This window comes from Daldinia loculata (assembly GCF_022478755.1).
Source record: "Daldinia loculata strain CBS 113971 unplaced genomic scaffold F4817scaffold_6, whole genome shotgun sequence".
Lineage (NCBI taxonomy): Eukaryota > Fungi > Ascomycota > Sordariomycetes > Xylariales > Hypoxylaceae > Daldinia > Daldinia loculata.
Window position 1 is genome coordinate 842,007 of NW_026054860.1, and position 15,268 is coordinate 857,274.

The 15,268-nt window shown below is 45.6% G+C and overlaps 5 protein-coding genes across 5 annotated transcripts; 3 read left to right on the forward strand and 2 right to left on the reverse strand.

Annotated features, from left to right (window-relative positions):
* Positions 1-1,402: 1,402 nt before the first annotated feature.
* F4817DRAFT_356633 (uncharacterized protein) lies at positions 1,403-2,171 on the forward strand (the record flags this gene model as incomplete). Its single annotated transcript, XM_049305812.1, has 2 exons — positions 1,403-1,530; positions 1,601-2,171. 2 exons carry the CDS (start codon positions 1,403-1,405, stop codon positions 2,169-2,171), a joined length of 699 nt encoding a protein of 232 aa, XP_049162551.1.
* On the forward strand, positions 1,764-2,939 carry F4817DRAFT_327434 (uncharacterized protein). Its single transcript, XM_049302029.1, has one exon. The coding sequence runs from the start codon at positions 2,429-2,431 to the stop codon at positions 2,783-2,785; it is 357 nt and encodes a 118-aa protein (XP_049162552.1). The 5' UTR covers positions 1,764-2,428; the 3' UTR covers positions 2,786-2,939.
* Positions 2,940-4,409: 1,470 nt separating this feature from the next.
* Positions 4,410-6,841, reverse strand: F4817DRAFT_327437 (uncharacterized protein). Its single transcript, XM_049302030.1, has 3 exons — positions 6,343-6,841; positions 5,110-6,279; positions 4,410-5,053 (listed from the first exon to the last, which is right to left on the reverse strand). The coding sequence occupies exons 1-3, from the start codon at positions 6,475-6,477 to the stop codon at positions 4,883-4,885; spliced, it is 1,476 nt and encodes a 491-aa protein (XP_049162553.1). The 5' UTR covers positions 6,478-6,841; the 3' UTR covers positions 4,410-4,882.
* A 99-nt stretch (positions 6,842-6,940) lies between these two features.
* On the forward strand, positions 6,941-8,508 carry F4817DRAFT_327439 (DNA-directed RNA polymerases II 24 kDa polypeptide). Its single transcript, XM_049302031.1, has 3 exons — positions 6,941-7,310; positions 7,387-7,469; positions 7,544-8,508. Exons 1-3 carry the CDS (start codon positions 7,209-7,211, stop codon positions 8,067-8,069), a joined length of 711 nt encoding a protein of 236 aa, XP_049162554.1. The 5' UTR covers positions 6,941-7,208; the 3' UTR covers positions 8,070-8,508.
* A 987-nt stretch (positions 8,509-9,495) lies between these two features.
* Positions 9,496-11,599, reverse strand: F4817DRAFT_243289 (uncharacterized protein). The gene is made up of 2 exons (XM_049299063.1): positions 11,075-11,599; positions 9,496-10,969 (listed from the first exon to the last, which is right to left on the reverse strand). Exons 1-2 carry the CDS (start codon positions 11,401-11,403, stop codon positions 9,781-9,783), a joined length of 1,518 nt encoding a protein of 505 aa, XP_049162555.1. The 5' UTR covers positions 11,404-11,599; the 3' UTR covers positions 9,496-9,780.
* Positions 11,600-15,268: the final 3,669 nt, after the last annotated feature.

Sequence of the window (15,268 nt, forward strand, 5' to 3'; positions counted from 1 at the left end):
TAATCTCATACATACAACCATCATCCATCCATCCATTCATCCATCCCTTTTTATCATCAATCTCGACGCCCTCTCGTGATCGTTTGGTAACCCGACGCGTCGTCTTACAATATATCTAGGGGTGAGTGAGAAACACATAAACACATCATCATCTTTTTTCTTACATACGTGCCTAACAGCATAATAATAAATAATACCTATCGTACATTACATTTACATATACATTTACATATACTTATACATATACTTACATACCATACCACACCATACATACCTTACCTTTTACCTTAACTACATACATCTATCCATCTACATATACATTCCCCCGTCACATCTTCTCTCCAACATTCGATTAGCTACTGGCTCGTGCAGCAACACCAGACCGGCCGGATTATGCAAACTCTCGATTGGGTTACTCTCATGCACACTGCATGCTACTAGTAATCCTGCCACCCATTCGAGCCACGACAGCTATATTTCCTCCTTGTGGCCAAACGTGGACATAACTGTCGTCCCCCCTCACGAACCTCCTTGCTCGCTAAGCTCGTCTTTGGGCTCCGCTGGGCTCCTCGTCTAGCATCTTCCCCACCAGCAATTGGCCTTCCCGGTTCCTTTTTTTGTGGGCTTGTCGATGCTGCAGGTAGGCTCTGCAAGTCCCAATCCCTAGTCTCTCTATCTCTCTCTCTTGTGCAAGTCTTGCAGTCAGTCTTGCAGTCTTGCTAGTCCAAAGAGAACGGTCTATTACCAGCACCAGCCTCTCAAAACCTCACTATCTCACTTCCGCATAGGGGAGCGCCCCCCCCGTTGATCCACCGACAAGTCTATTCCTCGCCTCTCCCGTCGCGGGTTCTTGGATTTTCTCTCGCTCTCCGCGTTCCCCACGCTCCATACAAGCGGTATCTTGCGCGCCCAGATATCGGTGCCATCGGGACGCAAACTGACTACGGTGTTCCTTATTTGCTGCCCTCAATTGACTATCGCGGCACTCAACAGGGCGGTCAGCCTTTGGCTCCTGCAGGCCAACTTTCTCAAGCTAGCCACTGACTGCTTCTCGCTCTCGACCAATTCCCCCTCTTGCTCCCACGTTGTCCTGCTGCGACTCTGCGCATTGTCAAGCCTGCTGTGTTGTTTCTTCGCTATTGTTCATAATACAGGTCAGTCACTCCTTGTGCCTTCGCCCTGGCCCCCGGTCCTTTTTCCTTCCCTCTTCTTTCCCTCTTGTCATGGACCCTTCTCGGGTCGTCAAGTGAACAGCGTCGTCGTACAATAATCCCATCTATACTCTACACCTCCGCCCCATGTTCACCATTTTCTACATACCGGCTTTCCTGCCCGCCACCTCCGGCTTCACGCCGCTAAGATGTATACCAGGGAACATAAACCCCGCAAGTCCATCATCAGAATGGACCCGGACTGTGCTATCTGCCACGCTCCTGCCAGCCTCGCCTGCGATTGCGAGGCGAAAGGGCTCGAGATTGCTGTCGAGCAAGCAGAGTCCCGCATGATGCAATCCGTATATAATGACGTACGGTAAGTGCTTCGTGCCTATCCCCGGGCGGTTCTTAAGCCTTCGTATAGCAGCCTACTAAACCTGCACCAGTTCGTGGGTTCGAGCACACGCTCAGGACTACATACTCGAGTATTTCCGGCTGCTCACGGAACGACGCAAGGCTGCACATTCGCAACATCTTGAACGATTAACAGCCCACGCATACCACTACTACCACGCCCCCCCGCACCCCAACGAGATTGCCGCGGCCCAAGCGACTCTGAAGAGAGGAATCGACGAGGATTGGCAATCTAGCGTTCAGCGGTATCCAGAAGTGCTAGAATACTTTTACAGTTTGGTGGAACTGACCCTCCCACCCGATGACGAACCTGCAGTCAAAGACCCTCCATTGAGTGCCTTAAGCGGATCACGGAAGGTCAGCAGACGGGGCGGTGCGTCAACGGCTACGGTGGCAGGGGATACCTTCCACGAGAGGGAGCGGGAACGGAACCCTCTTGCAAGAAGGACACCCCCGCCCCCCATGGACAGGATTGACAGGATAGATAGGAGGACGCCGGGACCGGTTGCGAACCCACTTGCACCGCCACCCGGTCCTCAAAGAAGGCATAGCACCTACCGGCCGCCGACCGCACCGCCGACTGCTTACTTCCAGACCTACTGACTTAAGTCGTAGTTGGAGTGATAGTTGGAGAAGATGGTTAGGAGCTTATCTCATCTGGCCAGCCGTGACCTCGACAGCTTTACGCCTGGACTATCCTGCCCCTTCCGCCACTCTTGTAAAATTGGATCACAGCACAACTTGCATATCTACACACGACATATTCTATTATTTCTTTGAATTAATTCGAAAAGAAGAACCAAACTACCTAACCTATTCATGAGACCACGAAAGCGCATCATGACTACCGTATCTGTTGCATGGATGGAAGGAGGGAAAACGTCCCAGATACCATTTCTTTTCTGCATAGCGGCGAGACATCTGCTCTATTTGACAAACTGTTCACAACACACAAGACACAACTCAACACATATTCTATTCATTTTGTTCCTGTTTTCCTTGAGGAGCTGGTTCTACTTCGACCTTGGGAGTCATTTCTAGGACGGGTGGCAATTTCTTCCCCGGGATTCTATTGGGCGTACGGAGTGTTCCATGGGTATTGGTTGGACGAGCAAGGGCAAGGATCCGGCAAGCTTTATTTCTCACTTGCCTTTTGGTTGCTCACTTGTTTCACTTCTGTGATGTGTTTGTTGTCCGTGCCCGCTGTCGGCACATAGGGACGGAGATTTTCTACCTGCGCGAGAGGGAGAGAGCGGAGTTACGATATACCTATCGACTTATCATCCAAGCAGAGCAGAGCAGAGCAGAGCAGAGCATAGCAGAGCGAGGTACTTTAGTCAGATCAATATACAACAAAGTTAATGAAACATTGTCTTAGTCAAATCATGGCTCGGAACGACCCACGGATATGGGCGTTGGCAGGCAAACGCATGTGCGCTTTTTTTCTTCTTTTTTTTTCTCTTCTCTCCTTTGTATTCGGACTTGGTTTGATAGGGTAGACAGACGTGGTCACCCTCCAGCTGGGCATTAAAAGCATCAGATCAGATTAGGTAGGGTACGGCAGCAGGAGTGAGTGAGTGAGTGAGTGAGTTTCGAGCTGCTTCTGCTTGCTGTAGCTGTAGCTTGCCGTTCAGTCACGCGTCTCGGTGCTCCCCCGCCCTATGGCGATGCGGCTGACACGTAGGCGACGGGAAGTGGGCGAGCCTTTTATATACATGTACGTACGTACATATATACGTGATATATGATAAGCGGCCTCCGGCTCGGGAGGTAAATTAGCGAGGGGTGAGAGGGAGGGGTGTCGATGATGGAGCGAGCGAGCGAGCTTGCTGGGCTAGGGGACTTGATGCTGCGTGATGGGAGATGTAGTTGGATAGGTACCTACCTACCTACCCAGTGGTAAGATAGATCGGTATAGATGCGTTTTCTTCTTCTTCTTCTTCTTCTTCTACACGACACCTTCGTGCTCTTGCTCGCCTGTATGAGCTGCTGATATAACATGATGTTTCGACTCGCGAGCTACGAACAACCTTGAATGTCTGTATGTGTGTACTATCCGTATACCTACCTACCTACCTACCTACCTACCTACCTACCTACCTACCTACCTACCTACCTACCTACCTACATACCTAAAGTCCATAGACTAAAGTTCATAGATATGAGTACGAGCATGTGAATGCATGCATTACCTGCTAGACAAGCAGTCATCGTAGACGTATCATATCTACCTACCTACCTACCTACCTACCTACCCACCTATCTATGTATACACACATGAACATACATACATATGTATATCCATCCATCCATCCATCCATCCATCTGCCCCCATCTCCACAGGATCCGCATCTGCCGGGACGAAACAACACGAGCACTTGGGACGATAGAGAGGGGGGGGGGGTCCCGACCCGACCTAATGTTTTTATGAGACATTGCCCATGCACGACTAAGTCAGTCATCCCATTTAAACCAACCAGCACCTCTCCTCCCCCCCAATCGCTCTATGTATATGTATGTATGTATGTGTGTATGTATGTATTAGTGGGTGGGAAACCCCCAGCAACGGCGAATCAACGAACCTGTTCAGACCGAAAAAAAAAACCCCAAAAACCAAATAAATAATATACATAGGGTCCCGCGAGGATCACGTAATAGGGAGAGCAGAGGACATGAGACATAGCTTGCGAACGGCAGCTCGCCGAATGGGGGGACGGGTGTGCGTATGTATGGATGTATGTATGAATGTATGTATGTAATCGAGGCTGCTCGGCCGATGCCGCTAGCTTGTTTGCTTGGTTGGTGATTTTACTATTTTATATTTTATATATACATCGAATATCTAGCGTATACTGTTGCTGCATACCAATATATTAATTGCCTACATTGATATGATCAGAGGCGACTACCCTCGACCAAGCCAGAGGGACAGTACCATAAGGATAGATAGGCGGGAACGAGTCACACGAGACGGGCGGTGATATACATGTATAATATGTGTGAGAGATGCGGGAATAGGGTAGCTAGGTAAGCGTTTGAATGCTGTGCTAAATACATGGTAATGATGCTGTGAAATCTAACCCTCGAAAATTTATTTTCCCTATAGCCAGCCAGCCCCCCCTTTGTTCATTCATTTCTCGTCCCACCTGAGAAGAAAACCAAAAACAGCAATTCGTCTTTCCTCTCTTAAATAGGAAATCGGGTTTAGATATTGCGTGGCGCGGTGGAGGCTTTTTTTTCTTTTCCCCGATCCGAGAATCCATTTAAATAACCTCGACTGACTGGTGGTTGGCAATTAATGGCGCGGTGGACTTCTAAGCCGACTTCTCCTCCAATGATGCCTCCTTTAGATCCGACGTGACGGCTGCCACCTTATCGTCAGATTTCTTGTCCCCATTGACACCGTTAGGGGTTGCGGTACCGGAAGCCTCAGCAGCCTCCTCGGCTTCTATCTTCTCAATTTCCTTCTTGGCTTTCTCGATGTTCTAAGTTTCGTTAGCGATAACTATTTTATAATGTAAACTCCAAGAACGCAACTTACACGTTGAGTTTGGGCTTGTTGGTCAGACTTCCAGTGCTCTAACTTAGCCTTGACCTTCTCGACAGCAGCAGCAACGTCCTCAGAGCCCATAGGAGGGTTAATTCCCAAGAATGAGCAGTCATCGATAACAGCAGGGGGCAGGTTGAAGCCCTTTTCAGCATGGCCGGCCTTTTCGACGTGGTTGCCCTTCTTACCCTTCTTGCCCTTCTTCACGGCAGGTAGGTAATCGTCGCCACGGTCTTCCTTTCGCACTAACCTAGTACCCTTCAAGCCCGAGTCGTCAACCTTACGCGAAGCTTGAGCGCTCAGACCGCTGTCAGCTAGAAGAGGAGCCTTCTCAGCAGGGGCGGAGGACGGGTCGAAGTATTGCAGGAGACTGTTGGCTCTTCGGATCTCCTCGAGATAGGCAGGGTCGCTGGCCTCCTGGAGCAGCTTCTGCGCGCGCTCCTTCTTCTTCTCCTTCTCGATGCGCTCGCGCTCGGCCCTCTGTCGTTCTCGGGCTCGTTGGCGTGCTTCGCGCTCATACTCGCCAAAAGCTTTCTTCGCACTGTAGTACTCATCCTTAAGCTTACGTATAGCCTGGAACTTCTCCTGCTGCTCGGCCTGTAGCTTGCTTCGCTCGTCGCGCAGAGAATTCAGGTTCTTGAACGCTTCATCTTGCTCTGCCTTGATGGTGTCAAGCTCGGCCTGGATCTTGGTGTATTGTTCGCTTAGCGCACGGGCTTCGGGGTCGTCCATGCTGTCCTTGATTTCCTTGATCTTAGCCTTGAGCTCGTCGATTCCCTTCTGCGAAGTATCGAACTGGGCAAAGTTCTTGCGCTGCTTTCGGAGGTTAGATATCTCCGCTAGAGCCTTCTTCTCGTCGACCAATTTCATCATGCCGCCGTTGACCTGCTTTTCCAGATGCTCGATCTCGCGGTCGAGATCCTCGACGCTCTTGAAGTTAACCTTGCCACGCGCATTCTTCTGCTCTGCGATCCGGGATCGCAGCTGTTCGTCGAGGCGTTTGATCTGATCCAGCTTGGTGTTGCGAGTGTTCTTGCCGGCGCCTTGCTTGTTGCGGATTTCATTGGCTTGAGCGATAAGTTCCTGGCGGCGCTTTTGGAGGGGGGACTGGGTGTCCTTGTTCTTGTTTCCCGTGACGAGCTCGACCTTTTGCTTAACAGCATTCTATATCTTACTATTAATATCTATGCACCTCTACCCGTAATTCATTTTGGATGCGCAACTTACGTATCTAGCAAAAGAGTCCTGGTATTCCTTCTCGGCCTTAGCCAATTGCTCTTGGAAGAGCTCAGTATTGGGCTTCTCAGGCTTCTTGTTCTCGGCCGCCGGGGCGGGAGTGGGTGAAGCAGCTACCTCAGCCATGGTCGCTCTCTATAACGTAGGGACGGGTTAGAGGATGAATGGAATAAGGTAAAATGACAAGGATCAGAGAGTGAGTCTTGATCTATTATATAAAAAAGAAAAAGAGTGATGCCTAGGTAGGAAGATAGGTCATAAAAAGGTGACTGGCAAACCCAAGAGATACCAAGGGGAAAGGAGGCCAGATCTCAGGGTCCTATAAGGCCTGCCAGGTTCAGCAGAGGAAAATTTCGGAGTCGGACCACTAGTTAGGTTAAAAATAAAAAAAAAGTGATTTTGATTCAACAATGGACTTTAACCTAGTTGAATTTACTAGTGGCTGTGGCTGTTAGCGGGCTCAGTGGCCTGTGTGGCCTGTGCACTGTGCACTGTGCTCTTCTACAAGTCCATGTAACCGAGATTCTCCCGTCACTCAACGTCCCACCAATCTGCTTACTAGCCTTACTGTGTGACTAGTGGGTTGCACCGATGCAAGGGTAGGTAATCCGTACTGGCCACAATTGACAGGTACGTACCTTATCTGCATCAACCCCTGCAGATAAAGCCAGACAGGTACGAAATACCTTGGAATTTTTCATCCTCGTAACGCAAGGCTGAACTTGCATTGTCTTTCTTTACTTGTCAATTCTTCAACTCTGGCATCCACCTCGTAAAAGCGTCGCGACGAACCATTTGCACGACTACAAACTCCAATCATTCGAATACCAAATATCTAAAGCCGCGTAGCTTCCACGATGTCGGACCAGGAAAACTCCCCTAACAACGAAGTAAACGAGAAGACCGCGGTCAAGACGTGGCGAGCATGGAGAACCGTTCATGAGATGGTCCAAGACCGAGTAAGAAAGCGACTATGACCTTCAAGCCTGCTACGTCTGCCGCGCAAACACGACATTTGTACTAATGCGCTGCCAGGGATACGAACTCTCCGAGACAGAAGTCAACATCTCGCTAGAGTCGTTCAAGAACGTCTACTGCAACATGGACGGCTCTGTCGTGTACGTATTCGAGAACACTAGGCAACCTATCTCCGATGGGAATAGCTAGCTAACCTACGCCTTACCTTACAAAGACGTTCGAAGCTCAAGTTCTCGGCGCGGCCGAGCCCAGAGATGATGAAGAAACTGGCCTCTCCCACCACGCCGTCAAGCTCGGAACCGAAAGCCGAAGTTGGCACGATATGGGTCGAGTTCCACAACGAGGACTCGCTGGGAGCGGAGCACATGCGCAAGTTCGGCAAGTTTTGCGCGCAGGAGAACCACAGCACGGGGATCCTGGTATCGCACGTGGCCGTGTCGGCCTCGGCCAAGAAGGAGATCGCCAAGTTCGCCCAGTGGACCTCCATCGAGTGGTTCCTCGAGGAGGACCTTCTCATCAACATCACGCACCACGAGCTCGTACCCCGTCACGTCCTCCTCAGTAGGGAGGAGAAGGTCGCCCTGCTCAAGCGCTACCGCCTCAAGGAGACACAGCTCCCTCGTATCCTCCAGAAGGACCCTGTCGCCAAGTACTTCGGCATGAAGCGCGGCCAAGTCGTCAAGATCATCCGCACCAGCGAGACGGCTGGTCGCTACGCCAGTTACAGACTGTGCGTATAAACCCGAACCCACACCCACACCTACACCTACACCCCCCGCAACGATCTCTAGGTAATAGCGGAAGAAGGAGAGGAGGAGGAAGAAAGCTTTGCAAAAATACCGGCGTCTACGAGCATGACTTGATTTGGCAGAGGACGGCGTTTTTTCGGTCTGCAGCTCGGGAGGTCTTTAAAATCCATCCCCGCAGCTACTCAGAGGTTGATTTTCTACTAATCGAGGAAGAGAGAAGAGGCTGAGCTCTTATTGCAATTTGAACATAGAGCCGCTACGCGAGAAAAAGGGAAATTGTAGTTTAGTAATCGAGAATACCTGTCGAGCTTACTATGTATGGTAAGTCCATCTTGGATGTGGTTATCTCAAAGTTCTTATTGCTGTTCTATCGCGAGTAGTTAGATGTAGACATATCAGAGATTTATACCAAGGTTCCTCCGTTCTTCAACGATATGGCTTTTTCGTGAACATTACATCCATTGCAATGCTTTCCTCCGGCTGAGTCCTCGGCTTTGCATCTCCAGAACTAGTGCGCAGCGCGCAGGAAATGGAAGATACATATCACCAAAGGCAAAGTTAAGTTTATAATAAGTAACAGAAATCAAGGCCCGACGTGGTCGTAAGAGGTTTCAAGAGAACATATCAGTAGAATAAATTATATTAATCCCCGACCAGACAATAATTCACAAGTATGGACCGTATCTATTATTTACAATCTATCAAACTTCCCCCATACATATTTCACTTCTTCTAGGGGTATTATCACAACTTTGCAAAGAGGTGGCGATTAAGCATTGAAGTATAAATCAGATATATAATCTAACATCTATATGTCCATATCTAGATTTTAATGTCTTATGAGAATAAGCGCATGGCGCTCGGGGGTATCTGGTACGAAGTAGCAAACGACGGCGAAAACACAGCAACAAAAGGCTCTGGTATGAACATGACCCTGTATGTTCTAGTATCAGAGCCTTTGATCCCCCCAGAGCATGCCTCGAGTGCCTATTTTGGTGTCCCCCATACACCTATCCAAACTCCCGTATGCCCCTACTCATGCCATTGTGACAACCCCCCCACCCCAATCCAAAAAACGCCAGGTAATCTAGTCTTGGGACCAGCTCGATTATTTTTTATAGAAAATGTATGATTAAATCTTTATCCGATCTCATGTCGTTTAAAACTTTCGTATATAAGGTATGTATCTGTACAACGTATGGAAGATTCCCAGCATCGACGTCGTAATATCGTGATATGATAGAGTTTAGTAGGTGAGTAAGAATGGTCATGCTATTTCGTAAATTTCGTAAGCCGCGCGCAGTCGTGCGTATTAGTATCTCGTCCTGTGCACCCTAGAGCTCACCAGACGCTCTAACAGGGTTGGCAAGCTGCTGTCTTCTCAAGATATCAAATTCTAGGATAGATGGATCCGTCAAGCAAATAATTATTATGTCGGTGTCGTAGAATGGAGGTGTAATGATGTTATGATATAGAGGGCGATGCGTAAGTTACGGCCATTAACCTAAGTCGATTCTTCGATCTGCGGTGAATAATTGCAAAGGAGTTCCCAACCCCTGAATCCCAGCCGTGACCCCCTACCGTTCGATCACGGTGGTTAAATGGCCATAAAGCAGACGATTGCTGATTGAGTTACTGCGTAAAAAAGATGCAACGGCTGTTGTTGAGGGGAAACCCTAATAGTTAACCCGAATATTGAAAATCACCGCAACGAAGTCTTGCGGGAACTGGCAACCCCCGAATCTTTTTGGTCAATTTCTGTGTCATTTGAACTGTTCCGGCTATTGGTAGGATCGTGTAGCGCTTCTTGGGGATGCTGAGGTATTGATTCTAATTCGGTTCCATTCTTGGAACTCGATCGAGATTGTCTGGGATTGAGAGGATTCAGAAGGCCACCTAAATCTTGTAAAATTACTTGAGAACCGCGGCGGAAGCCATTGCTCGTCGCTTGCTTCGTGGGTGAAGGGGAGCTTAGAGAGAGAGGAGACGGCGGTTCAAGGTTGGAGTTAAAGCTATCCCGTATATTTCGATCCGGCTCGCCATCGAGTAGCCCACCAACGTCGAAGAAAGAAACTCTGCGAGGGGTTATGGCAGAGTTACTTCGAGATGTAGTAATTTGATCCCTGTCCAGGAGATCAAGTGCTGCACTGCTTTGACGACGTTGGGGAAACTGCCAAGTGTCCACAGCTAAGATAGGCCTGGTCGGCTTTTCGGCCTGACTTTGTTGTCTTGCAGCATCCTGAAGTTCGCGATCTACACTAAGGCCCAAATCTCTCACTAGATCTTCATCACTACCCCAGTACCTTTGATACGTAGGTCTACGTTCGATCGAGTGGTCAACAGACTCGGCAGTTGCGGAGTTGTGTCTATATCTGGTCTTTTTCACACCTCGATCCCGGACAAATGATCCGAGGACAAGCGTATTAGCCGCGGCTGTAGCAAAAAGAAGTTCGACGGAAGCAAGCAGAGAGCGTAACTGCTGGTTTCCATGCGCGCGGATTATGCGAGGAATACGATACCCCGTCATCGCTACGACCGCCAGGCTCACAGAAAACAATAATGTTAGTTGGACCTTCCTCTTAGTACTCATATGACTGGTGAGGATTATAGGAATCGGATAGAAAACGAGGAGAAGGTCGGTTAAGATGTTGCAAGTCGCCATTGTGATGAGTTGGGCGAATCCCTGACGGCATTGGCCTCCGGGATCAGGCATAACTTGCCAATAGTGAACGAACGGATGGCATTCCGTCAAATCTGCTATCAGAACAGCCACGAAGGTCGCAGCTAGAGTAGCTCGTATGAAGATCAAGGTGATTTCGTGCGAACGATTCCAGGTAATACTCGTTAGACGCTTGAAAAATTCAAGAATGGCGCTTTTAAGAGTCCAGAGCCTTAGATCGACGATAAGTTAGCATATGAACGGTTGATAGTAAGATGGCTTTCTAAGTGAAATACACCAAGAAGAATTCGTCCGCTCTAAAGGATAGGGTACATACGTTGCCGCATAGAAGATCCGGCTAGCAAGCACCAAGCCACTTGCCACAGACTTCATATGCATCTCTTCGTCCGTCATCTCGTGAAAGTGTGCATTATTAGTCCCGTAAATCAGGATAACGTGAACACATCCCATGCGCAGGTAGAGCGGAATGATAGCTAGCGCGGCCGTCTTGTCCTCCCTAAACAGCTTCTCAGATCGGATAAAACGACCGGCGATGCGTAATAGAATTATGACGGTGCAAAATAGCGTAATCCACCAACAAACCAGAAGCGTCGGCTTGTCCTGATCGGGAGTACGGAATGGCGGCGGCGACGAGTATAGGGGCATCTTGCCTCTGCCCGAACTTGACCACGCTCGTCAACCTCCGTAGAGGGGACGAGCGGGGATAGATACGTTGTCTTCAGAGTACACCGACTGCGATAGAATCGCAATGGTGTTCACAGTCAGAACGGAGGGTCAATCTAGCCCACCGGAACATGAGTTCGTCAACCACTGCAACAGCTGGAAGTCTTTCCTTTTCCTCCTCCTCGTTAAGATCCAGACGAAAGGGGCCGTGTGGGAGTTGTTTGTTGTACTTCGAGAGAATACCCAAATTACAAAAAATTGGCTTAAAGGGATCCGGAGTATTGTCTCCCACTTATGACGATGAATAAGTGGACTGTGATCCTCTACCAACGACACTCGCATCAAGTCTACTAGACGATACATGGAATACGCAGTTATAACGATGCCGGTGGTGAACGTGAAAGGTATATGGCATCAGGGACCTTGGATCGCGCATCGTAGTAAATGTCGCGTTCGATATTGACAGATAGAAGACGAGAGAAAAACGTGCCTATGGATCTATGGGGGAAAGTAGAGAAGTTGTAGTTTATGGTAGCATGGATGTGGGAGAAGGGATTTGGGGACGGGCTAAACGTTATCATGTACATCGTGTACATGGAACTACTAGCTCATTATCCCACATGTACTGTATGTATCTAGCAGGGATAACATGTCTAGTAGGTATGCACCTAAGTGCAAGCGCAAAGTATATCCGCCGCCACGGCTCAGCGTCCTTAGAAAGATAACACTACTGTAGGTTACCTACCTAGGTACATGTAAGGAGGTAGTATTTCTCGAGTTACAAGGGGCTACTGTATGTGCCTTGTACGCTTGTGTGTTACATAGGTACTTACACTACACTAGACTTCAACCTTAACTGACTTATGTACCTGGATCCTTATTAGATGGGATCTGTCAAAGCCCAAGATTTGTGGCCATCATTTTCCGTACGTAGATGTTTACCTGTATCTAATACTTCGGAGATATGCACGATGACCTCGGCCAGGTAAAGTGTGTGCGATGAAATACAACGTCTAACGTAGGTACTGTGTGCACGTACATATGTTGTGCGAGCACACCATTTCCGTGTCCGTGTCGAGAGGAAGGGCACAGGCATGAGACCGGACGATTGCAGTTCAATAGAGTCGATCGATATAGTAGATAGCATGCAAGATATCAAACAAACTTATCGAGGTGCCGTTTTCCTATTAGCGCACTAACACTTAACGGGCTCAAAAGTCCGTATGTAAGTGCCCTTTTCAATCTTACAGCGCTAGTCCTTCTTATCCTCATCCTAGCTATCACGAAGCGCTCGACGCCGTTACCCATCACGGAGTTTGATTTGCCAGGCCTTATTCTGTCACCTCCGCGCGCAAAGTAAAGAGGCTGGGTTAGCTGTGTCACGATCAAATAGATATGCCATTAGACCCATGTGCGATGCGAGCAGGGCGCTTGGCTTACCAGCATGTAACGTACATCCGTATGCCGTCCCCACGCTTTTCCTAGTGCCTCCTCCTGTGGCTCACTTACCACATATACAGGTAGACAAGCTTAACCCAGTGCTCGCGTGAGCCAATTGTCGCACGCTTCCGGCCAGAAAACCTCGCTTAACGAATTTATACTAAGCCAATCACGCCAATTTGGACATCGTATTGGTAACGGAAGTCGGACGATAGGATTTTGAACACTACGTATCCGACCCGAAGATATGGGCCGAGTCTGTGCATACGTTAGGCACATGAGGTAGATAAGCAAAACGTTTGCTAGGAGCCACTACTTCGGGACTTATCTATTCTTATACCCATCTTGAAGTTGGCGGAGCAAAACCCAAAGGAATAATCATCCGATCTTATCTCCTTAATATTGACCATTGTTCCAGCGCCTGCTAAGTCTCGGATAACGATATATCATAGGCACGTATAATCAGTAGGCCGTGTAGATGATGGTTAATAAAGCTAGTGTCTTACTACCTAATTGGTATAAATTCCAACTGAACAAGTATTTACTTCTTAAGACGCATTGGGCAAAGTTTATAAAGAACTTCAATGTCTAACTATGTATTCTAGACCGCTATATTATCATGTGCATCATGTATATTTTCTTTAATTAATCTACCTATCTGGGCTAATAGTACATACAAACTTAGGTATGTACCTCAAGTAATGTAGTGTAACCGATTAGCGTTCCACGTTTTATTGAGATAGTCTCAAGCTAATGTAGCTTGATTTTTTAGCGGTGGTGCATGTGAAGTTCACTATACCTACTATAATCTGCTTAACCTCATTTGCATAGTATTCAATGGCTGGTTAACTTACCTATAAAAGGATCAAGTAACTTGAAGTCGAGAAGCACTTACTAATACTTGAGGCGCTTTTACCAATGACTTAGCTCGTAATGGGCACTGCATAGCTACATGTATACATAGAATTGCTTAATGTTTATCGCACGGAGGAAAAAAAAAAGGTCTTTTGTATTGTGACATGCTTAGCCTTTCGGGACACCTACAGTGGGGCGAAAAAATAAACGTCAAAAATATAAACGCAAAAAGTTACATTATTTAATTTTAATATACTTTATCTTTTTAACAATAGCTTTTATATTACCATTAAGTTTTAAAAAGTTTAAAAAATATTTATTTTTTTATAAAAAAATAAAAATTAAATTTATATTTAAAATAAACTTTTTAACCAATTAAATTAAAGTAATTAAAAACATTTTAATTTAAAGTTTTTATTAAATTAATATTTAATATAAAGTTTAAAAATTAACCGTTTCGCGCTTCGGCCGAAAACGCCATTATAAATTTAAATTATAAAATAAAAAACATATCATTTAATTTATTAATTAAAACTTTTTTATTTTATTTTTTTAACTTTTTTTCGAAATTAATTTACAAGTATATAACCGCATTATTATAACGTGGTTTTAAAAATAAAACATAATATATTATAAAACGTTTTATAAACCGAAATTATTATAAAAATATATTAATCCAGGACGAAGTCCGGTATTTTGTATTACATTAATCAAAAAATTATTATGGGAAATTGATAAGGTAATTGATAAGGTAATTGATAAGGTAATTGATAAGTATTACGTAAGTAATTGATAAAACATTGATAAGGAATTGATAAGAACTTGATAAGCGCACGGACCACCACTTTTGTGGGAAATTGATAAGGTAATTGATAAAGGATTGAGAAACGCACAGGCCACCACATTCGTGGGAAATTGATAAGGTAATTGATAAGCAATTGAGTGGCGCATAAGCCACCACATTTGTGGGAAATTGATAAGGTAATTGATAAGGAATTAAGAGGCGCATAGGCCACTACATTCGTGGGAAATTGATAAGGTAATTGAAAAATTAAAACGCGTACCGACCAATAAAATACCGGACTTCGTCCTGGTCCTGGCGCTTTATTTAAAGTGACTATGATATAAAAATTACATGAAAAAATTTACAAAAATTCAAAGAAAATTGGAAAAAATTTAAAAAAATTTAAAAAAAATTAAATACAATTAAAAAAATAAAAACAATTAAAATAATTAAAACAATAAAAACAATTAAAAAAAATATATAAAAAAAATATATAAAATAAATTATAAATAATAAATAATAAAAAATAATAATAAATAATAATAAATAATGTAAAATAATGTAAAATAATAATAAAATAATAATAAAATAATAATAAAATAATAATAAAATAATAATAAATAATAATAAATAATAATAAATAATAATAAATAATAATAAATAATAATAAATAATAAAAAATAATAAAAAATAATAAAAAATAATAAAAAATAATAAAAAATAATAAAAAATAATAAAAAATAATAAAAAATAATAAAAAATAATAAA

Excerpts from the sequence above, each read along its gene's own strand:
- F4817DRAFT_327437 (XM_049302030.1), bottom strand. The coding sequence starts at position 6,477 with ATGGCTGAGGTAGCTGCTTCACCCACTCCCGCCCCGGCGGCCGAGAAC. Across the intron at positions 6,280-6,342 it reads AGGACTCTTTTGCTAGATAC|AATGCTGTTAAGCAAAAGGT; the intron begins GTAAGTTGCGCA and ends AGTAAGATATAG. Across the intron at positions 5,054-5,109 it reads AACAAGCCCAAACTCAACGT|AACATCGAGAAAGCCAAGAA; the intron begins GTAAGTTGCGTT and ends AACGAAACTTAG.
- F4817DRAFT_327439 (XM_049302031.1), top strand. The coding sequence starts at position 7,209 with ATGTCGGACCAGGAAAACTCCCCTAACAACGAAGTAAACGAGAAGACC. Across the intron at positions 7,311-7,386 it reads ATGAGATGGTCCAAGACCGA|GGATACGAACTCTCCGAGAC; the intron begins GTAAGAAAGCGA and ends ATGCGCTGCCAG. Across the intron at positions 7,470-7,543 it reads AACATGGACGGCTCTGTCGT|ACGTTCGAAGCTCAAGTTCT; the intron begins GTACGTATTCGA and ends TACCTTACAAAG.
- F4817DRAFT_243289 (XM_049299063.1), bottom strand. The coding sequence starts at position 11,403 with ATGCCCCTATACTCGTCGCCGCCGCCATTCCGTACTCCCGATCAGGAC. Across the intron at positions 10,970-11,074 it reads CGGATCTTCTATGCGGCAAC|GCTCTGGACTCTTAAAAGCG; the intron begins GTATGTACCCTA and ends CGTCGATCTAAG.
- F4817DRAFT_327434 (XM_049302029.1), top strand. The coding sequence starts at position 2,429 with ATGGATGGAAGGAGGGAAAACGTCCCAGATACCATTTCTTTTCTGCAT.